Source organism: Brienomyrus brachyistius, unplaced genomic scaffold (genome assembly GCF_023856365.1).
Source record: "Brienomyrus brachyistius isolate T26 unplaced genomic scaffold, BBRACH_0.4 scaffold27, whole genome shotgun sequence".
In the NCBI taxonomy this organism is placed as follows: Eukaryota; Metazoa; Chordata; class Actinopteri; order Osteoglossiformes; family Mormyridae; genus Brienomyrus; species Brienomyrus brachyistius.
In genome coordinates, this window is record NW_026042306.1 from 2,565,903 (window position 1) to 2,592,456 (window position 26,554).

General features: G+C 41.7%; 3 protein-coding genes and 1 non-coding gene across 4 annotated transcripts; all 4 read left to right on the forward strand.

The window, feature by feature from the left end:
• Positions 1–857: 857 nt before the first annotated feature.
• Positions 858–5,046, forward strand: LOC125720955 (Krueppel-like factor 11). The gene is made up of 4 exons (XM_048996865.1): positions 858–1,077; positions 2,197–2,439; positions 2,584–3,373; positions 4,294–5,046. The coding sequence occupies exons 1-4, from the start codon at positions 1,027–1,029 to the stop codon at positions 4,602–4,604; spliced, it is 1,395 nt and encodes a 464-aa protein (XP_048852822.1). The 5' UTR covers positions 858–1,026; the 3' UTR covers positions 4,605–5,046.
• A 6,353-nt stretch (positions 5,047–11,399) lies between these two features.
• Positions 11,400–14,648, forward strand: LOC125720960 (ribonucleoside-diphosphate reductase subunit M2). The gene is made up of 10 exons (XM_048996879.1): positions 11,400–11,685; positions 11,860–11,925; positions 12,228–12,377; positions 12,495–12,611; positions 12,704–12,837; positions 13,183–13,277; positions 13,360–13,493; positions 13,696–13,800; positions 13,894–14,007; positions 14,134–14,648. The coding sequence occupies exons 1-10, from the start codon at positions 11,596–11,598 to the stop codon at positions 14,284–14,286; spliced, it is 1,158 nt and encodes a 385-aa protein (XP_048852836.1). The 5' UTR covers positions 11,400–11,595; the 3' UTR covers positions 14,287–14,648.
• LOC125721074 (small nucleolar RNA SNORD94) lies at positions 12,920–13,054 on the forward strand. Its single transcript, XR_007385683.1, has one exon. It is a non-coding gene; the product is annotated as a small nucleolar RNA SNORD94 (small nucleolar RNA).
• Positions 14,649–14,887: 239 nt separating the features above from the next.
• LOC125720961 (galectin-8-like) lies at positions 14,888–25,377 on the forward strand. Its single transcript, XM_048996881.1, has 9 exons — positions 14,888–15,052; positions 15,895–15,983; positions 19,601–19,811; positions 20,732–20,851; positions 21,171–21,224; positions 21,572–21,598; positions 22,125–22,213; positions 23,593–23,761; positions 24,057–25,377. The coding sequence occupies exons 1-9, from the start codon at positions 15,014–15,016 to the stop codon at positions 24,216–24,218; spliced, it is 960 nt and encodes a 319-aa protein (XP_048852838.1). The 5' UTR covers positions 14,888–15,013; the 3' UTR covers positions 24,219–25,377.
• The last annotated feature ends 1,177 nt before the right edge of the window (positions 25,378–26,554 follow it).

Here is a 26,554-nt window from a genome sequence, read left to right on the forward strand (position 1 = left end):
CATATCTAGATCTAATGCAGGCAGACTGGGGACGTCATGGTGTCCCGCACAACGTCGTGCTGTCATTTATTCAGTGTGCATCGTGATTCTCTAACACATCACAAACGCAAAATATCCAGGGAGTCTTTTATTGCTGTATTTATAGTAGCTGATTTGATAAATTCAACGGTAAGATTTCACAGAAAAGACGTACTTGGTATGATTAAGGACAAAGCCTAAACGGAATATTCTAATTTGAGCCGAACAAAATTATTAACCGTGGGAAAAAAAACGTGATCAGCACGTTTAAACTTGGTTTCGGTACATAAAATCATTAAAAATGGTATTATATTATTTGATCGAATACCTGTTTAAACAGGTAAAGTTCAACCCTGAACAAGGCCCCAAATACAATCATTTACTCAAGTAATCGTGATCATTTGTCAAATACGTGGGAAAATTATATAAAACCATTACGTATAAATATGTACTTAAATACAGTCCTTATAAATGCTTTAAAAGGGTAATTCTGGTACAGCTCGTAGTATAACATTGGTTCTTTGTGAGGCTTCAGCCGCCGCCCGCCGCGCTTCCTCCAGCGTGGGCAGGCCAGACGCGCGCAAGTATCTCACGCTTCCCCCAGCTCAGTAATACGACCTTTAGCCCAGTTTTCCAGCTAAGGGTTCAACGGGTTTATTCTGACACCGCTGACTCCCGACCACACCCCCCGGTAGCCACGCTCCCCGTCTCCTCCAATCGCTGTGCAATCACGCGCTGGCCACGCGCTATCTTCGCTCCCATTGGTCAACGTCGAATACACCTATGATTATGATTGGCCGTATGTTGCCACCCGCGAGTCTGTTCTGAATTTTGTTTTTCTTTTTTAATTTTTTTTTGGTCGCACAGCTGAGGAGGCTGGACCTCGCTGGTGAACGTTTTTATTTTTATGCCCAGTAGCCAGCTCCTCGCTTAGCGGTCGCATTGCCGCTGCCTCTTTATTTCCATTGTTTCCTGACGCGACCATTGGGAAGTCTTCATCTCTGTAAAATGCTCACTTATGCCACGCGGCAGAACTTAAATACTGAAGAGACGAGCAGGGTGAGTTACAATTATTCTGACTTGATAAGTTCGTTGTTCTTTTATGGCAAGCGATCCTGTTGGTTTCGCTTTGATGTCAGGGTCGTGGTTACTGAGGTGACATAATGTAGCAAGGATGAAAAATAATTGTGCCAGCAAATGCATCCCTGCTGGATCGCTGAAAGACTTCGTATGTTTTTCACCATCTCTGCTTATAAAGATGGTGTTTGTGTTCAATGCAGCTGTGAAAAGTAGCTATGAATTGCTTTACAATTTAACAAATGACAACGTGTAATAGTTTACCTGTCTGTCCATCAGCGATGCCTCATTGGAAGGTGCTAAGTGTCAGCAGCATTGAATTGCATTGAATTGTGATGCATGACGTGCAAGACAGTACAGTGAATGTTGTTGTTCGACATTAAATCACACAGTATCCAACATAGCAACACGAGAGCAATTACTTAACACAAAAGAGAACCCTGAAAAATCCGATATTAAACACATTGCTTCCCGGGTTATATTAACTGCTTACATTCTTATTTCTTTAAAATGTTAATTTGTTTACAAAGGGGGTGAAGTTGATGGTGGATATCCTTAACTTCCATTCAGTGCATTATTATGCTTTTATATAAAGGATAATATCATATTTAGGGGTTCGATTTGTGTTCGCAATACTGATGGCGCAGCTGGTGCCTTGTGTTATCTGGACTCGTAAACTGCTGTCGTCGTTTCTGGGAAGAGGCTCAGATCCTCTACATTAGTTGCCGTAAGTGTGAGTTAATTCGGCACTTCCTGATGGCTGCGTAATGGTCTGCTTTGGGGTCTCACATGGCAGCTAGCTGCCAGCACGTCATCGCTTGCTCTATATTTGGCTGTGGGAGGTTTCCTGCTCCGGAATGAGCGCCGCGCGCCTCGCTGGGTGTAGTCGTCCAGTTCCCCCAGTGGCGGGATAACTGCGCGCAGTTAATAAGCGTGCTGATCGCGGGCACTCAGTTGTGGGCTATATGTAGCGTGTTATCCATTTAAACTCATGAGATATTTGAACTTTATATGCTAAGCCCAAAATGAACTTTGGAGGCTAGTGACTGCTGTCAGAGTTTATTACAAACAATGTCAGCTTTGTGTTTGTGTTTCTTTCAGATGGAGTTGACAAACATCTGCACATCAGCCTTGGAGCGACAGAGACATGACAGCAAGCAGTCTTGCAGTGGCACGCTGGCGTACCATGACCTGGAGGCCGCAGAGGCCTTGGTGAGCATGAGCTCACTGGGTCAGAGGTCAGACAAGCCACGACCGCTCACACCCACCTCAGACTCCTGCGACTCCCTCCTGCACCCGGATCCTACCGACCACACCAGAGACTTCATTTCTCTATCATCGCTGGTGGGTAAAAGAGGCATGTCGGAAAAAAAAACTTAACCTGGATTATTATCATAACAGCTTAAAAAGTCAATAGTCTGTAAATATTTTGCTTTTATATTGCCCTAGGTCTTACAACAATAATCATGTCTCCCCTCTCTGTTATAGTGCATGACCCCCCCTCACAGCCCCAAATTTGCTGACTCTTCCATTGCCACCACGGTCATGTATGCCACTGCCTCCCCTGTCATGAGCTCGGACCCAAGACCTGCCTTACCCCGGACCAGGCTGGGCTCCCCTGTCTCTCAGGGAGGCACCCCCCCGCCATGCAGGGCCATGGCGACCAGCGTCATACGCCACACCGCCGACACGTCCCCTGCCCAGCAGGCCCCACCAGCTCCCCCTGCAGCCCCAAGCAGTGGGCGCCCTCCCCATGAGCCTTCTCTGGTGCGGCCTGCCACTCCAAGCACCAACAGCATTTGTGCAGCCCTGACCAAGACATGCCGGGATGTCGTGGTGGTACCCACTCCAGCCTCCCTGTCCCCATCTGCTGTTGCCAGTTCCCCTGTGTTCTGCCAAATGTTTCCTGTGGGTGGGCAGCCTGGAATGATTTCAGCTCTCATCCAGACCCCTGTACGGACACAGACACCTGGGCCCTCCCCCTTCACCCAGCCCATTCTGGTAGGCTCTCCCGTAGCCCAAGGTACAGTCATGTTTGTGGTACCTCAGTCCCCAGTGCCCCCGCCATCCCAGTGTCCCCCCACTGTAGTGACCCTTGGCAACACCAAGCTGTTGCCCCTGGCCCCCGCCCCAGTCTACGTGCCCTCGGGACAGAGCGGGAGCACAATGCCTCATGCTGACTTCTCCCGCCGACGGAACTACGTCTGCAGCTTTCCAGGCTGCAGGAAAACATACTTTAAGAGCTCTCACCTGAAAGCCCATCTCCGAACGCACACAGGTACACCCCGCTTCTTCTGCTTATAGATCAGCGTCAGTGAACACAACATCCGTATTTATGTAGAACACCTTAACGTAACAAACACTTGTACTATTTTTCAATAAATTCATTGATTCAGCTATGTTCAAATCATTAGACTTACATTAACATTTTTAATATTTAGCAGATACATTTGTCCAAATGGATGTATGAATGAGGCAGATAGCACATTACCAACATATAGCTGTCAAGGAGGCAACTAGGCATAAGTGTAACTATGCAGAGCTTCCAATGAATGCCCAGGTAGAAGTGTAATTAGTACTGGAACAAGAGCTACACCATCTTCCAAAAAATAAAGACAATTCAATGATGAGAATTGCAATATTAAGAACATTCAGAGAACATAGAGAAACATTAGAGTAGTAGAGGAATTCCTGTAACAGAAGGGTCTTGAGGCATTGCATTTCCTGAAGGTGGAGAGGGAGTCTGATGACTGGACTTACCCAACCCTTAGAATCATAGGCATTTTAACAGTCTCGGCAGGATATTTTTAGACCTGCCAATCAAATCTAGTCTGCTCTAGCTTTACGTTTATAATGCCTTGGAGGTGTATGGACAGCATTGCCCCAACAGCCAGGTGTGAGTGCCCAAGGCAGCCTGTAGGCCAAAGAATGTCCCTGCCTCTGTTTACACAAGCACTCAACTGCAGTAACTGAAACCTCTAGCTGAAACAATTCAGCCTACCAAAAACTAACCTTCTCAGACTTATAATCTTATTCCAAACAGTATTATGTATACAACAGTTCCCAGAAATGTTAGGAGTTCCAGTAAAAAGTGAAAAATGTAGCTGGATTCATGGGGTGTAACTAGGGAGAGCATGTATTGACGTCAGCTAATGCCATGTGTACGAGAAGATGATTCTCTGCCCCTTTGTCGAGCAGGTGAAAAGCCATTCAGCTGTAACTGGGATGGCTGCGAGAAGAGGTTTGCCCGTTCTGACGAGCTCTCACGGCACCGGCGTACACACACCGGCGAGAAGAAATTCGCCTGTCCCGTGTGCGATCGGCGTTTCATGCGGAGCGATCATCTGACCAAGCACACTAGACGGCACGCATCTACCAAAAAGACCTCTGCCTGGCAGCCAGGGGTGCAGGACCATAAAATGACAGAGGCAGTCAAGGGAAAGACAGGCACGCCTGCCTCCCGTGCTGCAGTTTCCCGCACTGATGCGTTACCACCAACTCCAAACTAGCTCCCTCTTCCTGACTGCAGGCCCACCCCTCAACTGACCTCCCAGTATCTACAAAGAAGGTGACAATATGAAGACAAGGCTGCTACAACAATTTCACAAAATACTCCAAACTCATCTTGCACTGGAAGAACTGTCTTTTTCTATTTTTGTTATTCCTGCTTCATGGGAATTCTTGTTTACTTTCATACAAGTCACACTTTACTAAATGTACTGTTCATTTGCCAAAGTCTTTCAGTAAACATTTTGTCTGTCTGTAAATGTGTACATATGCATATCTATATATGAATGTACTGTGTATTACAAACTGCATTTATTTACAGAATATGAAATGAACCTATATGTAAAAAAAAAAAAAAAAAACTCGAGTGGACGATATTCCACTGTGATTTCTACCTACTCTTTCACTTTGCCTATTATTTAATAAACATTTGTAAGAAATAAACGTGTATGTTTTTTGATATTATTACAATTGTTGATATTACTTTTTTCTACATTCTTCAAGTGCGAGGTACTCTTTATTTTAATATACCTGTAAGGTTGCAAGAAACGTCAACGAAGTCTAGTTCCTAAATTGCTAAGATTGAATATTTTTTGATCGCCGTTCATTTGCATCAACCATACATACATTTTGCAGTGACTTGAGTTTCTGGTTTAAGTCGTTCCCTTTGAAATAGCATACCCTAAAAACGTCTGTTACGAGGAGCGCTATGGGCTGTAGGCTCGCGTTAATATCTTGTGCTTAACCAAGTAACCCATTTAGACACATAAACCTAAAGTCCGGACATAATTTCTTAACGGCCTCTGGTCAACTTAAATTTAGCGTACACACTATTTTTTGTTTTCGTTACATAATGTGGGATTTCAGCTTCAACAGCAGTTGTTTCATCAAAAGTTTTGTGGAAAGAAACGTCAACGGATTGCTGGCTCGGTATTTTACATCCCCGACTGCCGAGCACCTATCGAGTGTGTGTGTGTGTGTGTGTGTAGATATACTAATTCTTAGACATTTACTTACAGCCAAGCAAGAGTGCAACACACAAGCTGTATGCAGAATGAAGTCAAACTGCATTTGTACTTCATTAAATATATTAAATTTGTATTTATTCTTGAATGGCATTATATATTGACTTTTTGAATTAATTCTGACGTAACAGACTGGCCCCACAGATGCACCACAACATCCAGTGCTACTTAATGCGACGTTTCTCTTCCTACGATAAACAGAACTTGTTTTTCCCTTCCACACCTAGTAACAACAATTTACCAATCAGATTTCAGGCAACGCCGAAGGGGCGCGACCAATCGGTGAGCAGGCAGAGCTGGCACACTGCCGTACTCTTACTTTGATTGGCTGGATCCATCCCCGCCCTTTTGCCTTACTGACCGACATTCGGCGAAGGGAAAACAAATGTTGCCACTGCAGAATGCCGTCAGCATGCGCTGCTGTAGAACGTATCATGGCGTAGGCGGCATGAAGAAAAAATAACAATTACCGGTAATACATGGCATCATCAGGTGCAACCATTTGATATGCTCGGTTCCACCAAAAAGAGCAAAAGAGACGGTGCTTTTAGTCCGAAATATACGTATACCAGTAGAACCGCCTGGTACTGTATTCGTCAGCAGAGACCTAAATATGATGAATTGAGGCATTCCTCTGACCACAAAACGACATTAACTGTATTTCTAAATGACAATTTACATAAAGAGAAGGATTATATAGATAGTCATGACCCAGGACTACACCAGCTCTGTTTCTAACATTTAATTTGACTTAATTTGTAGTGTACTGATTTATTATAGAGTCATAAACAATAGATTATGGTGGATTTAAATAACATTTCAGTATGACTTGGATAACATTTTCTGTTTGCCTACAGCATGACCCAGGACCAAGCACGGGCTAGGAACGCTAGTCTGAATCATTACTTTAACAGATCACAGAACTAATCAATAAGCTTATAATATTATTCTTGTTTCATCCACGTCCCAGGCTCCCGTGGGACGATGGGTGGGAGGGAGGAACGTCATGGGACAGGGGCACGAAGCTGTACAACATTGCAATGTCTTGTCTTCGTCAGAGTGGCAGCGTGAAGCAAAATATAATATGAAGCCATCTTTTCCCGTTTTGCAAGTCTTAAAATCTTTCAGATGAAAGAGATGGAATGACATGGTTGCACAATGGGGCTCATTCCCGTTTCAGAAATGTAGGTTCGAATCCCATTTTTGGTTCTCTGTGGGGCTTATGTTCCCCCATGCCTGTGATGACTATTTGTTTAACAGTTTTTAATCATTTTGTTTAACAGTTTATTCTATGGGACAGCCTCTCCTGGGATAGGTTGTAGGTTGCCCATGTTCCAGGCCAGTACTGGACAGATACGTAGGCTAATGAAGATGGATAGATGGATTGAAATGGAGGCAAGTACAATGGTATTAGGAGGTGATTTCATGCAAAGCAGATGTGGGCATTGAGAGAGAAGAGAAAAATCGTGAGCTACAAAAAGCAGGAGTATTCTTATTTCTTTCCCTTTGTCCTGTCCGGCAGCTTTAGCAAGCAGAATCATGGTCTGAATGCACTGCTGTGCCAAACATGTTTGCTTTACCATGAGGGGCTCTATAAACTCTGCATAGGCCCCTCATGTTGATCGATTTCTTTTTTTTATTTTATTTATTTATTTCATTTTTAACACATGTAAAATATTGCAGTGGGTGAGGTGGACGAAGAGGAGGGACAGATTAAGAGGGGAAAAAAATAAGTACAAAGAGAAAAAACAGAAAAAAGAAAAAAGGAGTAAGTGCAAAACATCATTTCTGGATAAATTAAAGAGTGAAGAAAGTAACACAACTATACAAGCATATAAAATCTTAGTGTGTGCTTGGATGGATCGTGCAAGTATATGTACATGTGTGCTCAACTGTGTAGGTGAGATGCAGGCTAGTCTGCGTGTGTTGTGTGTGTGTGTGTTGTGTATGTGTGTTGTGTGCGTGTGTGTGTTTTCAACATGGAATATACTAAATAGCAAGGGTGGGAGGCCACAACCACACCCCACAAGAGCCAGAGGTCAACGGAGTATTCTAAAAAAACCAGCAACCTGCAAACCACCTTCTCCCAAATATTTATGTTTTATGTAACCCAGGTGGATTTGTATGCAATTTGTATGTTGGAGGATTTAGGACACTTATTGTAAGTTATTTTTCTGTTTAGCTATGGGTTTTAATCACAAGCATGTCTAATCTTCTCATTCCTTCCTTCAAGATTCAAGATTTTTATTTGTCATATGCATGAATGTAGTGGTACATCAGGAGTGAACTGAAACTGCCACTACTCCAGGCTGTGCAATAAACAAGGTAGAAGGATAGCAAAATTAAATAACACAAGTTAACTAAATACGTACAGCACTAAAAATATAAGATCCGTGCTTCCTAGTCCGTGCTTGGTCCTGGGTCTTGCTGTAGGCAAACAGAAATTGTTATCCAAGTCATACTGAAATGTTAAAGATATAAGAAAATATGAGAACATATTTAAAGTGCGGGGTGCAGTTATATATCATTTTAGTTTTTGATGGGTGGTGTTAATGATCGTGATGGCCAGGGGGTAGCAGCTTCTCCTCAGCGTCTCTTAGTCTCGGCCATAAGGCTAAGGAGGTGACTACTGAGTGCAACCACTGGAACAGTTTATGGCGTGGGTGCCCAGTGTTTCTGGTGATATTAATGCCCTAGACCTACATCATTGTATGTAGATGTCCTGCAGGGCAGGCAGTTTTGTCCATGCTATTCCCTTGGCATTCCATATCACCCTCTACAGGGCTCTGAGATCCTTGCAACTGCCATACCAGGCATTGGTGGTTCCAGATAGCAGAGATCCAACAGTTCCCTCAACTACCTCAGGTCATATGGTCACTGCTTAGCTATCTGCAGCAGTGTGGAAGTTTGGGTCATCCATGTCATGTACTCATAAATGTGTACTCCGAGATACCTGTAGCTGCTGACCCTCTCCACCAGTATCCTGATAATCTTGAGAGGTGTGTAATTTCTCTGTTGGCTTTCCTGAAGTCCATAACCATCTCCTTGGTCTTAAAGACATTCAGGTCCTAGTTGTTAGCTTGACACCACAGAGACAGCTCCTCAACCTTATCCAGGTATATCATCTCATCCCTATTGTAGATCAAACCTACCACCACTATGTCAACTGCAAATTATAGGTTGGTATTGGACCTATGTCTGGCTGAACAGTCATGTGTGTACAGGGAGTAAAGTAGAGAATATAACCTTGTGGGCCTCCGATGTTGTGAATGAGAGTGTTAGAGGTCCAGCTACCAACTCTCGCCACCTGTGGTTTATCAGTGAGGATGTTCAGAACGAAGTCATAAAGGGAGGAGCTCAGCTTCAAGTCCTTGAGCTTGGTGACCAGCCTAGACAGAACTATGGTGTTGAAGGTTGAACTGTAGTCAATAAACAGCAGCTTCACATAGTTCCCCCTCCCAGTGTTCATGTGGGAAAGGATGGAATGAAGGACATTGTCCATGTACATGTTGGTTTGGTAGGCAAACTGGTGAGAATCTAAAGAGCTGAGCAGAAATGAACAGCTGAAATCTTTGATTATTTTCTCAAAGCATATCATAACTACAGAGTGCAACAGGATGGCAATAATTTAAGTAGGCTAGGTTGTTCTTCTTGGGTAACGGCACAAGGGTGTGTGTGGGGTCATCCACAATGCGGATGGCTTTGCGGATGCTGCGTGTGGTGTAGATGTCCGTAATAGAGGGGAGAGAGACCCCAATGATCTTCTCGGCTGTCCTCACAATCTTCTGTAGGGTCTTGTGGTCCGAAACATTGCAATTCCCGTACCAGGCTGTGATGCAGCCACAGAGAATGCTCTCTATGGTCCCTCTGTAAAACATGCTTCTATGCTTGTTTATTGGTTACACTAAGCTAAACTGTGTATCAGACTCCATGTACCGTGTCTGTAAATACCCTGTAACCCATTGTCCCATCCAGGATATTAAACCGTTCTTATACCCATCTTCATGAATGTGCAAGATTAGGAATGCCAAAACTGATATAAGTTGTTATTCATACATGATGGGTTGCACTTCGTACATATTTTCCCCAAATATCTTTCACATAATGCATGCCACTGTTTAAAAGATTATGAGAATTGGAAATGCATCTGCAGAGCTCCAAATTAACACATGAAAAGAAAATGCATACTACGAATTTTGCAGTTACGGAAAAACAGCAGGTGGTTTGGACACGGGATGCGAGTAATTCTGGTTCAGCACAATACATGAATCTGGTCAAATCTGCAAGAAATCATGTGCATGTTATAGTTTCCGACGTTGCTTCCCTTCAAGTACAACCGGTGACTGTAACCGTCTCAACTGGCTTCTATGTCAAGTGCTACGGAGCAAGTTACACGAACTAGGAATAAAAAGGCATGTTTTAAAGGTTGCGCGCTAGTCTACTCGCCGAGAGGGGGCGACATAATTGTATGATAAGATATTTTTTGCACATCGTCAACTCTTGTTGGTATACGCGTTACAGTTGGTTACACCTTTTGTTGAAATACGGCGGGTTTAAATGTCATGACTGAAATGCCATGCACTCAACAAAGACTTACCATGTCATTTTCAAGGTAGCCAACTAAAATGTGCTATAGGGTGCTATCTGTTGCAACTTTATTGTCATAATAATGATTTAATTATGAACAGTTTTATTTTATATTGATGTGTATAAATGGTTTAGTTCTGCATTTTTTTGTCATGTTGATTTCGCTATTCAAAGAAATTGTCGTATAATTAAATTGAATTAAATGTATAATAGTTAAAACTTCGTAAATGTGATTACTGCCCCGGATTAGTTTAACCATCTACAATGATATATTACTACTACGCAAGCATGTTTATCCTTTAGTATACTAAGTACTTGCATAAAAAAATATGTAGCCTACTTTTTTACAAGGTTGCCAACTTTGGGCAGCTGGCTAAAGTGAGATTTTCAATTCGAGACAAGTCTGCACACCACAATCGTATATGCATATAACAGCTTTATTGCATTGTAAATAGTCCGTGGGGTTTGCAAAATAACACAACACTTCTGATGTGGCTAATTTTAGGTTTATAATGGAATAATATAGATTTTCCGTAAGGTTTCTTGCGTCTGAAAGCATGAATCTCGCCAAATGCGTAAGGGTTGGCAACCCTGTACTCAGTGACTCTTTTTCCAGTTGTTGATGTTCAGCTTATAGTTTGCATTGGTAACAAAAAACACTTTCAGAATCACCAGCTATATAAGTGGAAAAGCTTTTACAGAATGGCGGGAATACTAGGAACAGTGGCTATATAAACTACATTTACTATCTCCATTCTAAAATGTCATGCAACTAACGCATGGAGTTGCACCCCACTTAAAATGACATTACTACGACCGATACAGTATATTAAATTAAACAAATACTTTTAAGATAGTAGAAAAATAGTAGAATAAGCTGGCAAATGTTCCATTACAAAATACGTATAATAAAGATAGTGTACCTATTGTTGAAACATGAGTTCTTATGTATTATATATATAAATATATATATTTTTTTCATTTCATTACAATACATAATATCTAAAACGCGCCTTTCCTTCCCGGTTAGTTTCTTGGCGCGTTTGAAATTCCCGCAATCGGACGTGACGTAATGAAACTAAACGCGCACCCCGATTGGCTGTATTTTTTTCACAATTACATGCTCGACCAAATCTATTGGTTATCAGAATCGAGCGCCAAGACTTGAATAAATAGAGCAGCTGAAACGCAAGCTATTACATTTTACTGGAAGCAACTCTTGGGAGGACATCGTTTATTTTAGTGTATATTTTAAAAGTTAATTTGAAGTTAATAATTACCTTTTTACTATTTATTTCATTTTAGTTCAGCTTAAAGTTGTTGGGTTTTATTGCAATACGTTTTTAAGTTGTAATTAGGTACAGTTTCTCTAATCTCTAAAATGTCTGCTCGCAGCCCTCTTTCAAGCAAAAGCGAAAATTCCATCATTACCAAAATGGACCGTGTTTACCTGACTGACAAAGAAAACACGGTGAGTTATAACTTTTGTTGTAAGCTTCAGTTTCTCTCTTTTGTGTTCATTAGCTTTTTTGCATCTCATGCTTATGATTCGTAAAACTTACTACACAAATTCAAATAACAAAGCATAACATATGTGTAATATAACGACCTACCCAGTCAAATATTAAATGTTTCTGTTTTTCAGCCCCCAAGCTTAAATGCTACCCGAGTTCTGGCATCCAAGACCGCGCGAAAGATATTCGATACAGAGGTAAGTAAACCCGATTAAATCTTGTTTGTTTATAATTGTCGAGATTAAAACGTTCTGGGTACCATTCTAGAAAGGATTTTTGGAATCCTTTATACCTCTTTGGCGCCGAATCTTGGCGGTCAGCCATGCCCTTAATGGGACGTGCGCTGATATTTAGGGGTGGGGTGAAAGGGGACGCCGCGGGGGGAGGAGTCACAACCTTCCTACTGTAGACCGGCACATGTTTGTCATTTTGTGACTGGGTATGAGGTATAGTCCGGTATCATGATCGACTTTTTTTTCTCCTGTTTTCCCATCCGTAGATGAAGCCTGGAACGGCCAGGAAACCAGGCGTCGAGGATGAGCCGCTGCTAAGAGAGAATCCCCGTCGATTTGTCATTTTCCCCATCCAATATCACGACATCTGGCAGATGTACAAGAAGGCAGAGGCTTCTTTCTGGACTGCAGAGGAGGTGTGGTGCTGTCTGGGTTAGGAGTCTATGGGTTGTAGCTTTCTGGCTGCTCTTTCTGAACCCTGTAGATCTGTCAGTTCTGAAACTAGATGGGTTTTTTTTTTGGTTTGTTTCTAGGTTGACCTCTCCAAAGACTTGCAACACTGGGAATCCCTAAAAGATGACGAGAGATACTTCATCTCTCACGTTCTGGCATTCTTTGCTGCCAGTGATGGCATCGTAAATGAGAATTTGGTAAGATGTGTACTCATACACGTCTTTATTCACATGTCTGTTTGCACATTTCCATTTTAAATAAACTGTATCCTTTCAAATTGGGTTCTTAGGTGGAACGCTTCAGCCAGGAAGTCCAGGTGACTGAAGCTCGTTGTTTCTACGGTTTTCAAATTGCCATGGAGAACATTCATTCAGAAATGTACAGCCTGCTCATTGACACATACATCAAGGATCCCGCTGAAAGGTCAGTCTGGTACTGCACCAGTGCTGTGCGGTATGCATGTATGATCTATGGTCTGTATATTACACTTGCATGCATTCATTTCCTGGCGATGATGATTGGTGCAGGGGTACGTACCTCAGCTGATGATGGGAGCTGGGTGTTGCCGTTCCTCAGTTTTAGTGGGCGTGTGGTCCTCTTAACGGGGCAGCAGCATGATAAACACCACAGTCTGAGCCGAAGCAGAAGTGTTTGTTTTAGCATTGTGTACTAGGTGGGGTATATCACAGGGAGCACAGGTGTTTGCTAATGATTTCATGGGTGTTGGTTCTTTGCTATCAGTGTGACCTTCTGTTCCCATTCATATAGGGAGTACCTCTTTAATGCAATTGAGACAATGCCTTGTGTGAAGAAGAAGGCGGACTGGGCTCTGAACTGGATTGGAAACAGGGATGCTCAGTATGGTAAGCTGGTGTCCCAGTAGCATTCTTTCAGGCTTTGTTTTGGCCTTTACTCCATGGGTGCTGAAGAGTTCTTCTCTTCCAGGGGAACGTGTAGTGGCATTCGCTGCTGTGGAAGGAATCTTCTTCTCTGGGTCTTTTGCTGCCATCTTTTGGTTGAAGAAGAGGGGTCTAATGCCTGGCCTCACATTCTCCAATGAGCTGATCAGCAGGGATGAGGTGGGTCTGGAACACTTCTTCAGGATGTATCTGGTCCACTGCTTGTCTCACACAAACTTTCAGCCACTTTCCACTGCCATTGCAAATTACTAATCATTTTCATTGACCTGGTCATGGCTGGACTAGTTAATGTTTGTGTCCTCATGTATTATGCTATCATGAGTTAGGGCTTGATAAGCGTGTTTTTTTTTTTTTTTTAAAGGGTCTTCATTGTGACTTTGCTTGCCTGATGTTCAAGCACTTGGTGAACAAGCCTTCCAAAGAAAAGGTTAAACAGATTATCACAGACGCTGTTGAAATTGAGCAGGTGAGTTTACTGCTGTGGCCTTGTGGAGATTTTTCCCATGTATTTGTTTTGAAATTAAAGGAAGGAACTACTGATTTCCTCTCTCCGCTTTAGGAGTTCCTCACAAAGGCTCTCCCGGTGAATCTGATTGGCATGAATTGCACCCTCATGACACAGTACATCGAGTTTGTTGCTGACAGATTGATGCTTGAACTAGGCTTTAGCAAGGTAATTCTATATTTCAACCCGTGTTGTCTGAAAATGGGATTTCCTGGTTAAGCATATGGTGCTGGTGGGCAATATTTCACAATATGCAATTATACCAAGTTTACTAACTAAGATTTCTGTGTTCAGATCTACAAGGCGGAGAACCCCTTTGATTTTATGGAGAACATTTCTCTGGAGGGAAAGACAAACTTCTTTGAGAAGAGGGTTGGCGAGTACCAGCGAATGGGAGTCATGTCTGGGCCAACTGATAACACATTCCGCCTGGATGCAGACTTCTGAGGAGTTCAGCATCCCCACACACAGACTCCATGCATTAACACTTGAAGGGAAGGGGATGTGGCATTTGGCTGGGCCCCATGTTCACCCTCCCAACCACCCTGCTGTGTTCTGGTCTGATCCCAAAGTGACTTGCACCCTGTGCAGCTGGAATCGGGTGCAGCTGACAACTTGGTGTGCACACAATCCACTTTATTGCAGTGTTTTTTTTTTTTTTAAGGTTTCTTTTTTATTTTTGTAATGAATTGTAATTAAAATTAATGCAACACTTTTTTTCTATGTGTGTCTATATATGTGTGACATTCTGTTAAGGTTGGTGAGCATAAATTATTTAGTTGTCCAAAATAAAACTTCGTCAAAAACTGGATTTGTCATGATTTACTTTTATGGGCTGGTATTTTGACTGACAGTTAAGTGAAATGGGTGGTGAGATATTACCGTTTAAGATGCTGTGTTTTAAAATACTTCCATAGTTTAGCCCTGGGATAACCAGACGTAGAACTCGTATGCGCTTGTCTCCTGTGCAGTTCTACATGCTACGTGGGCGCGCACGTTCTGAGTATGGTCATGTGAGAATGCATGTGATTGGCTGCAGCCCGCCTTACGTCACTAACACGGAAGCGAAAGTAAAATCCGAATAGGCATTTAATAAAAAGACAGGAGCTTGCTTTCGACTGCATTCTCAACAGGAATTCCATACCTTTCATTCGTACACTGGGTATCAAGTAATATGTCTGTTGCAAACCCTAAGCAAACCTTTTTAAATCCGGTAAGGACCGAGTTGCACCTGAACGTTATTTGTAAATACGATCTTTCTGATAGATGACCTCGCGGTTAGCTAGCAGCAAATATTAATTATCCTTAATGATTTTTAGTAGTTTGCGGCGGAAACACATTTTACTCGTGAATACTGTATTTCCGGTGTTTTAGAATTGTTACCAATTTGTTTGCTATGCCGCGCTTTGACGTGTTAGGTGCTCCCTACTCCAAACAAATGCCCTTGTTTAATTTTTATATATTTATGTAAGAAAACACGAGCATGAAATGTTTCGGTTCTATGACATTATTAGTGTTTGTAGACATTCTGAAGAGTAAAGAGTACGGCGGTGTATTTGTGCGGTAGGTGTTGTGATGGTTTTATAATATAGTATTATAGGTCTTATATATGTCTTATAAACTCTATTGCGGCCATTTCGCGACCAAGAAGGTTTGGCAGGTCAGATCCACAAGAAACTGTCTGACATTGACTTCTCAGTTTTCGTTTACCTCATATGGAAACACTGAAGTTAAAACCGCCATCATTTAGCCAGCTAGGTAAATTGAAAACGGTATAACTATCATCCAGATACTTACAAGTATCACTTACAAGTTGATATCGGGGCAAGTTTTCTGTGTCAGATGATATGTTCAGTTATGTGACAGATGCACACTCTTGATGAGTCGTCGTTGCTTGCTAGACTTTAACAGGGCTGTTAAACGTTTATTTTTCTGTAATTGAAACGTGATCGTAGCTATTTTAAGCGATAATCTCTATCTGATCTTCTGTTTGCGCGGCTTTACATTTTGACCTGGGTCAACATCTCCTATTGACGTCCTGTTTGTATCTCTCAGACTGTCCCTTTCGCTGGCACCATCCTCGGCGGGTTGCGGCCTGGAGAGATGGTGCTGATTCAAGGCACTGTGCTGAGCGATGCAGACAGGTATGGTATCCTCTACGCGACCGCGACTGTAAACCGCACTGATAATCTGAATGTCCATTTTGGACGAAAATTCTCATTTAAATTTTGGGCTGATTACAGTCTAATTCCCAAGTCAATAGGCATTCACATCCAACGGACCGTCACCTTCTTAAAGACCATCACGGCTATTTTTCATTATGTCAAGCAATACTTGGCTAAAATGTCTGACATTTTGCAGTACATTAATGCTTACGCGTATTGCTTACTACCAGTATCGAAGTGGGACTAGCTCAGGAGTTTTATATCAAAGACCAGCCCATTTTGTCTTCAGTTCAATTATTCCTATAAATATATCACGGACATTTCAAGAAGAAAAAAGTAATAAATAGCATGTTGAATTGTTCAAGCAGTATGACTTTTTAGCCCCGCCTGCTTGGCCTATTTCTAACATTAATAGTTTGAGAAAGTGATTAAGAATAGCAAGCTATTACTTGTGTTTGTGAACGTTGTAATGTGTAACTACAGGGGCGCCGTCTTACATGTTACTGGGAATGAACGCAAGGATCGTGTTCACGTGCACGAGTCCTCAGCTCATTGTGCATACCGTAATTATGTTAAATTTCATTTACTTATCGCAATTATTTTAACTTTTTCACGGCAGCTTTTCCACTTTCTGATCTGTCCTTTTATTTGTGTTTCTTTGTGTTGTCTATTGAGCTATGATTGGAAATAACTCTTCTGCATGTTAGAAATCAGCATTCGCAAATTACAGAGGTGGCTAAAAGAGTGCGCATTTCTGAGCTGCAAAACGGCGACTATTTACCACGATTGCTTGCTTTTATTTTATTTTATATTTATTTCAAAGGGGATGCATGCAAGCTAAATATAACTATACCGACAAAGGATATATTCATGTAAGAATGCAGATTTCAAATAAATGTTTTAAGACGACATGATATTTATTCTTTCCTTATGCATTCTGATACTTAGGGTGCTGTTTATTTAGTCAGTTATGTGATGTACATTTACTTTCACAATTAGGAATGCTCGATATAAGAAGACAACATTAGAAGGGTGTAAGCATGCTGAAAAGACAGCACATTTGAATGATTGTTTGCTTTTTCACAAGTCACACTGGGGAGACAAAATCTGACATCAGATGTCAGAAAAAGTCACCCCTTTGCCAGAGCTGACCTGTACATCCCAGTAATGAATTCTTTCCAAGATTATAATTTATGTTCACGTTAAATCACCAGAAGTCTTTTTCATTGCTATATCACTGCCTTTTCCTGGAATTATATGGGGTCCAAAAATCTGACGGCAGCTATCACAAAGTGTGACATAAGAACATAAGAACATCAGAACTATACAAACGAGAGGAGGCCATTCGGCCCATCAAGCTCGCTTGGGGAGAACTAAACTAATAGCTCAGAGTCGTTAAAATCTTATCTAGCTCTGATTTAAAGGAACCCAAGGATTCAGCTTGCACTACATTATCAGGAAGGCTATTCCATACTCTGACTACACGCTGTGTAAAGAAGTGCTTCCTTAAATCCAGCTTGAAGTGTTCTCCCGCTAATTTCCACCTATGGCCACGAGTTCGTGTATTTAAACTAATGCTGAAGTAACTATTTGCTTGAACAGCATCCAAACCTGTTAGAATCTTATATACCTGGATCATGTCCCCCCTCAGTCTCCTTTGCTTGAGACTGAACAGATTTAGCTCAAGTAACCGTTCCTCGTATGACATTCCTCTAAGACCAGGAATCATTTTTGTGGCCCTACGCTGCACCTTTTCTAAGGCCACAATGTCCTTTTTAAGATATGGTGACCAAACCTGCACACAATATTCTAGGTGAGGTCTCACCAAGGAATTGTATAATCTTAGCATTACCTCCCTTGACTTAAACTCCACACACCTGGAGATATACCCCAACATCCTATTGGCCTTTTTTATTGCTTCCCCACACTGGCGAGAATGGGACATGGAAGCATCAACATACACACCAAGGTCTTTCTCATGATCAGCTACCTTTATTTCAGTGACACCCATGAAATACCTGTACTTTATATTTCTGCTCCCTAGATGGAGTACCTTACATTTATCGATGTTAAATTTCATCTGCCAGGTATCGGCCCAGTCACAAATTAAATCAAGATCCCGCTGTAGCTGCTGAGCCACTAATTCAGTATCTGCTACACCACCCACCTTGGTGTCATCTGCAAATTTCACCAGTTTACTGTATATATTGGTATCCATATCATTTATGTAAATTAGGAACAATAGTGGTCCTAAAATCGAACCCTGCGGTACCCCACTATGAACGCAAGCCCACTTTGACATTGTGCCTCTTATAACTACTCGCTGTTTCCTATCTGTTAACCAGTTATCAATCCAGGTCGCTACGGTACCTAAAATACCTGTCGCTTTGAGTTTAAGTAGGAGCCTCTTGTGGGGGACAACATCAAAAGCCTTTTGGAAATCTAAGTAGATGACATCATAGGCCTTCTTATCATCAACTTCCTGAGTAGCTTCCTCAAAAAACTCCAACAGATTTGTTAAACAGGATCTACCTCTCCTAAATCCATGCTGGCTATCCCGCAAAATGTTATTAGAGTCCAGGTAATCTACCATTTTCTCTTTGATTATAGCCTCCATAACTTTACCAGTTATACAAGTTAGACTGATTGGCCTATAGTTAGACAAATTACTTCTATCCCCTTTTTTAAAAATAGGCGTTATGAAGGCGTGCTTCCAATCAGAAGGTACCACACCTTCAAAAGGTGACCTCACTGCTGAAGTCGATTGGTAAACACCAGTTATGAAATCTCTACAGAATCATAATATCTGTTTATTATAAGTCATTTGAAGTCTTTTAGACTGCTCTGTTACTGCTTTTTCCTGAAATTTTATGGGGTCAGAAAATCTCACACAAATTGTGATCCATCTGATCTAGAGAAATGGTCTCAGTCTTTTCTTTGTCACTAAGCCTTTTGTCATGGTCTTGGCTTGGTTTTAAACATAAGGCTTGGACATTTGTGCTCATGTATAATACTGTATAATAAACTATAAAATACATGAGAATGCTTGTGTTTGTTGAATACACACATCACTTTGGAAGTAATGTTGATGGAGCATGGAATGTATTTTTGAAAAACACACATCAAAAAACTAAAAAAAAAAATTTTATTTCGATTGATAACATGGGTTAGGGTTAAGGTTGTCATTGTTGGTATTATGTTAGAAATGAATGCACGTTTCCCACAAAGATATGAATACAAATATGTGTGTGAGAAATTTCGCGGATCAATGTTTATGCATTGTTGCAGAATTTTAAACTTGTCAGATTTTTTTGTTTCTTACCGAAACAACAGCTATGCGGCCCACTGGGAATTCTCCTGTGACTCCTGTTTGGCTACTTCAGGCCTGCTTACTACCTTTTAGATATCCATTCAAAAAACCTATTCCAAACTGTAATTGATACTTATTACTAACTGTAGTTGCATTACTACTGTTTTTACTATTAATAGTGAAACTGATATAGATTACTGTTTTCAACAATATTTTTTTTATTAAATTATATTGTTGTCAAGTTTTGCCTGTTCATTATAGTGCGTGCGTGCATGTATTTGTCCAGGTTTCAGGTGGACTTGTCATGTGGGAGCAGCACCAAGCCTCGTGCCGACATAGCCTTCCACTTCAATCCGCGATTCAAGAGATCTCCATACATAGTGTGCAACTCCCTGCACCAGGAACGCTGGGGAAAGGAGGAGATCCACTATCAGATGCCGTTTCAGCAGGGGGCAGCATTTGAAATCATCATCCTGGTGCAGAAGGTAATGTTCAAGGTAAGTTTTGTAATCAAAAACTTTTTCGTCATATGAAACAAGGATATGATTTAACAACACAGCAAGGGTACTCCTCTGAATTATTGGAAGAGCAGATTCCCCATCTTAGATGGAAGTAGTACTGCATTTCTTGCGTATCTTCTTTTACATTGAACGGTTGTTAAGAAACTGCTGATTTCACTCCTTGAAATTGCTTTGTGGATGGATGAAAATCTGCAGTGAAGCACTAGGTTAATATTAAGAACATAAGAACACAGGAAATTTACAAACGAGAGGAGACCATTCGGCCCATCAAGCTCGTTTGGGGAGAACTGAACTAATAGGTCAGAGTTGTTAAATTCTTTTTTAGCTCTGATTTAAAGGAACCCAAGGTTATAGCTTTCGCTACACTAACACTGCACTATATCATTTACTTCAGTTTATTATAGGGCTTTTCACTGGCATTCCCTTCTCATTGAAAAGGTGTAGCTGATTTTTTTAAACTTAATCACCTTTTTCATAAAAGTTCTCATCCTAGCACTCAAATAACCGGCACGCTCAAGCGAATGACACAAAATCAGTATAGAAAATTAAAAATTATAATTATAAGTAATGGCACTATTCTGTTAAAATAAAACTAAAACTAGCAGCAAAATATCAAAGAAAAGCATTACACAATACAGCATGCTTTAGGAGGCTGTCTACTTGTTCTGCCATTGCTTACTTCACAAACTCTTGTACTGTATTGAATATCCAACTTTATCTGGTAGTGACATTGCAGCAGAATAATCATTATTGTGTGTATGAAAGGATTAAAGTAAGTGTAAGAAATGTGTTACAATTCAGTGTTTTTCCAGTCAGCCCCAACATTGCCGTACACAAGAACTTTTCCTGTACCTGTGTTTACCCTGATCTATTTCATTCTTCAATCTTCATGTTAGGTGGCAGTGAATGGTGGCCATTTGCTGGAGTACAAACATCGGCTAGATCTAGATAAGGTGGATACTATAGGGGTATTTGGGAAGGTCAAACTGCAAGCGATTGGATTCATCCCAGCCTCAGTGAGTAACTCAACTAAGCCTTACCTTGCCATATTTGCCAAATGTCCAGTGTTGTATTTTAGTAATCATCACATAACCACATGTACAATGTTTGCTCTACATATATTTTTAGATTTGATTGATATATCCTGATAATTGTGCTATGTTACTTATCTTTTTCGAAAAGTTGTAAACATCTGATTTTTCAAAGTTTTCAAGTTCAATTCATGAGTTCACCAAGTCTTGTCCTGTGAGTGCATGCGTGTGTGTGTACATGTGCATTCCTGTGAGCACTGTGCTTCTGCTGGTCACTGGGTCAGTGTCTTGCTTCCATTTTCAGAGCCCAACCCTAAATCCTCCATCTAGTCTGGTGACCAAGGCAGTACAATCCAATGTAAGGTCATTCTTTTCATTCTGTGGCCTCATCACTCCTCTGAATCACTTGGACTACATTAGCTTTAATAACTCAGAATTTTACCCTCATCACTGGAATTTAGCTTGGATTTTTATCTTTTAATTCAGTCTGAGAATCAGGCTTGTTCTTGTGTGTATAACAAGAAACAATCTGTGTTGTACATTTAACAGGCTTTGAGCATGGGTAAGTGTTTCCTGGGATAGGTAGCATTCCACATCAAGCAGTCAGCATTTTCCTTTGTGTGCCAACATGCCTAGTTGCTTGTTAAAAATGAGATGTTTCCAGTGATGAAAACCTAATTATTACCCATTTTCTCCTGTACACAGGCAATACTTTCAGAGTCTGGTGACTTGGTGAGTTTGTTTTTATTTTCTGCCCAGAAATTTAAGTGGTTAAAAGATGGTTGGATGGATTGGTACCTTAAGTAACAGCTGTCATGTATGCAGTGATGAAACTTAATTTCATAAATGTTATTTTAAAGAAGTTATGCGAAATTATGGTCTAAGTGCACTGTAAAATAGCCCCTCATTCAGCAGTATCATCATATGACACAAGGTCAGAATACACTTTGCACAGATAAATGGTTTAATTACTCAGGTTTGCCATTATTAGGAACCTTTTTAATTAGAAACACCTAATAAGAGGGTTAAACATTAAGATCTAAAGCCAATTAGAACATTTCTAATTACTTATGTCAAATTGAAATTAGTTCTTCACACATCATAAAACATACTGTAATTAACATTTTGTTGTTAACGCCTAGATGCTGTTAGTCACCTGGATTCTGTTTCACAGATCGGCAGAGATGAATTTAGTGCTTGAATGTGCATGTGGCTCGGGATGGTCATGGTCTTTGTTTCTCTTGTGACTGTATTACAGAGCCTCCCATATATTGGCCGACTGCTGAGAGGACTGGACACTGGGAACACGCTTACAGTGAAAGGGCAGATCAGCCTCTACCCACACAGGTAATTGCTTTCTATTGCTGCGTTTCGTTTACCTGGGAGGCCAGATGTCGGAGCTGGGAATGACCGGAGTTCCAGTACAAGAAATCAGAGAGCCATTTAGCAATACCAGGGACCTCTTTCCAAAAGCAGGGTTCCTTGCTCAGCTGGAAATCTTGCTAGATTTAAGGTACGCTAGTTTAAATGCCCTTTATCTTTGTTCACTTACATTTAACCCAGACTACCTTAAATCCAACAAGTTATGCTGTTAGTCAAGAAATCCTGCTTTCTGAAACAGACCCCAGTTCTAGCTAGGCTCATTTGTTCCCATTGTTAGCAATACCAAATGATAACAACACAATACGTGGTATTTTGTGCATACTAACACCGTAGCAACATATCCACAGATAGCGGTGTGTACGACCAATTTAATGAGCCACAAATAAGACAGAAGTGCTAATAAACAGTTTATAGCTACAGCTTTCACTTCTGTTGATGAAGGTTGCAATCATCTTGAATTCTGAGGTTGGGGCTGCAGAGGTTCCTCCGTCTTCTGAGTTGGAACTCTAAATTCAAGGGTTGTTCGTGTTGAAATTTCCAAGTAGGAACTTGGAAATTTCGACTTCTGAGAATGCAGTAGGGGCGGCATGGTGGTGCAGTGGTTAGCACTGTTGCCTCACACCTCTGGGACCCGGGTTCGAGTCTGGGTCACGTGTGCGGAGTTTGCATGTTCTCCCCATGTCGTCGTGGGGTTTCCTTCAGGTACTCCGGTTTCCCCCCCACAATCTAAAGACATGCTTAGGCTAATTGGACTTGCTAAATTGCCCGTAGGAGTGCGTGTGTGGACTGTGTGAGTGAATGGTGTGTGAGTGTGCCCTGCGATGGGCTGGCCCCCCATCCTGGGTTGTTCCCTGCCTCGTGCCCATTGCTTCCGGGATAGGCTTCGGACCCCCCACGACCCAGTAGGATAAGCGGTTTGGAAAATGGATGGATGGAGAATGCAGCATAACAACAGTATTCTGCATGGTGGCAGTAGAGCCACTATGTCACTGTGGCCTTGCCCCAGTCTCGTTCTTATGAAGAGCCCCAGTGCATTTAATTCAGCTCGCATACCACTTCCGAAGGTTATAATGGGGATGACACAAGCCTCTTAACGCATCCTGTAAAGCCAACTCCACCACACTGATTTTGCTGTCTCTTGGGTAGATTAGACTGGACAATGCTGTCTGATGTGCCATAATTCCACACATTGATCGCAGGTGCTGGTGATTTTTCTGAGGGGCCTGTTGTGTCTGTAAGACAGAATCTGTCATGTGGCAAACTGGATTCAAAGTAATGGACAAGAGAAGCTGATTTCTGGAGTGAGCTGAGCACGTTTGTTTGTGTGCACCTGCATCCTGCAGCTTCACCGTGAACCTGCGCATCAGTGACACCAAGGACATTGCCCTGCACCTGAACCCTCGCATCAAGGCGGGAGTCTTTGTGCGCAACTCCTTCCTGGGCGAGTGCTGGGGCCCTGAGGAGAATACCCTGCCCATCCCCTTCCCCTTCCACCCTGGGAAGTACTTTGAGGTACTGGCTGCCAACTTTAACTAAATTTAGCTTTACTTCTGCACCTTCATCGATTAAGGGAAAGAATGTTGTAGTTGTGAATCAGTTATTTTCTTTCTTGTTGCAGTTAATAACCAAATCACCCCAACTTTTTAAATAAAACCCAGTTAAGTCTAATTGGTTACAAAAAAATTCTGAAAACACAGAGATCCTGTGTTCATCCTCCCTACCCAGCTCGCCATCGCCCCGGCTGCTTTCTCTCACTTTGGGCTGATTCATACCCCCTAACTGATCAGTCTATACCTCTTCCCTGCAGATAATTGTACGGTGTGAGGCCCATCTCTTCAAAGTAGCTGTTAACGGCGAGCACGTGCTGGATTACAAGCACCGGGTCCAAGATGTGAACCGTATTGACGAGCTGGAAATCGTGGGCGACCTGCAGCTCCTTGACGTCAAGCTGTGGTGCCCTGCTGCCTGAGCATGACGGGCAGCACCTCGACCCCTAACCTCAGGAGGCTGGTACCTTCCCATACATACATTCCTCATCTGACTCATGGATTTGGTTGAGCTGTCCTTCACTTTAACATCTTAAACCAAGACACTGATTGTGGGCCCAAACCAAACATGCAGTTTTAATCCCTTCTTTTAATTAAAACTCAGATTAAAATAATTATTAAAATCATAAATCAGTAAAAATATATTTTTACAATTGCGGCAGGTAAAAATATTCAAAAACATGGTTATTGCTTATAAGATAACAGGCATATTAGCACTAGGGGGAAGGCTGGATTACGCTGGTCATGTAATGTTTAGTCTATTAGCGTCTGAGGTATCTCAGGAAAATCATTTGGTAGATATTCCTTTTCCACCTGCCACATACACACCATCTAAGTTCAGCATGTTCTATGGAAGTAATTCCATAGATTCCAGCAATCCGACAATTTAGGATGAATGTCAGATTCATACCCCCATTTCTAATACCATGTGGCAATTTGTAATCTCTGAAGATATCAACGGAAGTTTAAAAAAGCACAATGGTAAAAGTATATGAAATGTGTGATTTTATCACTGTGATACTTAGGGTGGCAGCGGTAGAGGGCACTGCACTTTGGTGTACTGGGACCTGCTTAGATGGGGCAGCACATTGGGATGATCACTGATTGGAATGTTTCACTGATGATCAAGCAGCAATCACCTGCCAAGGAGAGCGGAACCAGGCTGATTGACATTGAGCTGCTCGTCCATGTTCACCACACATCTAGCAGTATTTAGTTTGACTGAAGCCATAAGAACAGATTTAATTCAATCAGGGACACTGAATATATAGTGAGTCAGCAACCTCTATGCAAGCTTCCACCTTGGTTTATGTCACCAAACTTGCTGACAGCAAAGCTTGCTGGGAAATTGTGCTGCTGTAGTTCTCGTCTCCTTTTTTTAAAAAAAGGCTTTTCTAATGAAACTTTTGTTCTGCCCCATTGCATTGTTTCCCAGTACACTGAGTTGAAATTTGTCAGCTAAATAGTAGCTCTCCAACCTGTATTATGCAGCAATATTGCCTAAGGTTTGCATCATGCTTTATTATAGGAACATGTATATATGACTACTGTTTGAGCTTCTGAATAAACTGATAAGCAAGAGTTCCTGTTTGCCTCGAACATCATACATTTGTATCTCCTCACTGGGTAAATGGGTGGGCACAGAGATTTATCTTGGCTGGCACCACTTTGACATATTTCATCAGCAATATACACCGATGAACCAAAACATTATGATCACCCCGATATGAAGCCGTCTTGAAAAACATTGCATGTCAAGGTTTGTGATATGTTAGATGGTAAATATGATACTAGTATTGGACATTTAAAATGCAGAAGAAATGGGAAAGGATGCAGATCTGAGTGACTGACAACAGCCAAACCATTCTGGCCAAACAACTGGGTCAGAGCATCTCCAAAGCAGCAAGGCTTGTGGGGTGTTTGAGGTCAGCCATTTACTGAGAGAGGTACAACGATAGAAAAGCCACAAACTCCTACAGGATGCTGGGCCTGTGCTGCCAGGACTCGATGTGGGATGTCAACAAAGGCTATCCCAGGTATGAACCCAGAGAAGGGCTACTGTGGCACACATGGGAGAAAATTCATTCGCTGTTGATTAGACTTCTCGGTCCAATACATCCTACAGATGCTCAACCTGGCTGTCCACATGATACAACAAAAAATGGGATAATAAAAAAAGGGGATTTGACGGTGACTGCAAACACCCTTCAAGTCTGTGACTTGTGGACAGGAGTCAGTCAGAGCACTTCAACTGACCTGCGGCTATATAGCCCCATACACAACAGAACTCAATTCCCTGTGTCCTGGCCTCATCAAAATTATCTGCCATTTGATTTCAGAATGTTAACACTGGAATGATTGACATTTACACTAGTCAGTCAGAATTACATGTTCCAATAAGCCATTCAAAGCCAATACTCAGCAAATGCCAGCATAGTCTGTTCTAAAGTTTTGATCTAGTGAAATCTGTCAGCTGTGACCTGGAGATGGTTCCATAATGGGACTCTAACACTTCTATGTTCTCACCACCAGAGGGTGATAGAGACCCATCGTTAGGGCTAAAATATCTCTGAGTGCTTTTACTAACATACAAAAGCATTCTTATAAATCTCCCAAACAATCTTATAAACAAATTTCACATGCAGGAAGCTCAATCATTTTTAGGAGCACCACGAGTTGCCATGATGTTAGCGAGAAACCAACAAATGTATGTTTCCTCAGGTTGGGGGAGATTGCAGCTGTTACTAGACACTGCAGA

What these genes read in the sequence shown, in the direction of transcription:
- LOC125720960 (XM_048996879.1), top strand. Translation starts at nt 11,596, where the DNA reads ATGTCTGCTCGCAGCCCTCTTTCAAGCAAAAGCGAAAATTCCATCATT. An exon ending in GCATCGTAAATGAGAATTTG is followed by an intron (nt 12,612 to 12,703) that starts GTAAGATGTGTA and finishes TTGGGTTCTTAG; the next exon opens with GTGGAACGCTTCAGCCAGGA. An exon ending in ATCAAGGATCCCGCTGAAAG is followed by an intron (nt 12,838 to 13,182) that starts GTCAGTCTGGTA and finishes CCATTCATATAG; the next exon opens with GGAGTACCTCTTTAATGCAA.
- LOC125720961 (XM_048996881.1), top strand. Translation starts at nt 15,014, where the DNA reads ATGTCTGTTGCAAACCCTAAGCAAACCTTTTTAAATCCG. An exon ending in TTGGATTCATCCCAGCCTCA is followed by an intron (nt 20,852 to 21,170) that starts GTGAGTAACTCA and finishes TTCCATTTTCAG; the next exon opens with AGCCCAACCCTAAATCCTCC. An exon ending in CCAAGGCAGTACAATCCAAT is followed by an intron (nt 21,225 to 21,571) that starts GTAAGGTCATTC and finishes TCCTGTACACAG; the next exon opens with GCAATACTTTCAGAGTCTGG.
- LOC125720955 (XM_048996865.1), top strand. Translation starts at nt 1,027, where the DNA reads ATGCTCACTTATGCCACGCGGCAGAACTTAAATACTGAAGAGACGAGC. An exon ending in ATACTGAAGAGACGAGCAGG is followed by an intron (nt 1,078 to 2,196) that starts GTGAGTTACAAT and finishes TGTTTCTTTCAG; the next exon opens with ATGGAGTTGACAAACATCTG. An exon ending in CCATCTCCGAACGCACACAG is followed by an intron (nt 3,374 to 4,293) that starts GTACACCCCGCT and finishes TTTGTCGAGCAG; the next exon opens with GTGAAAAGCCATTCAGCTGT.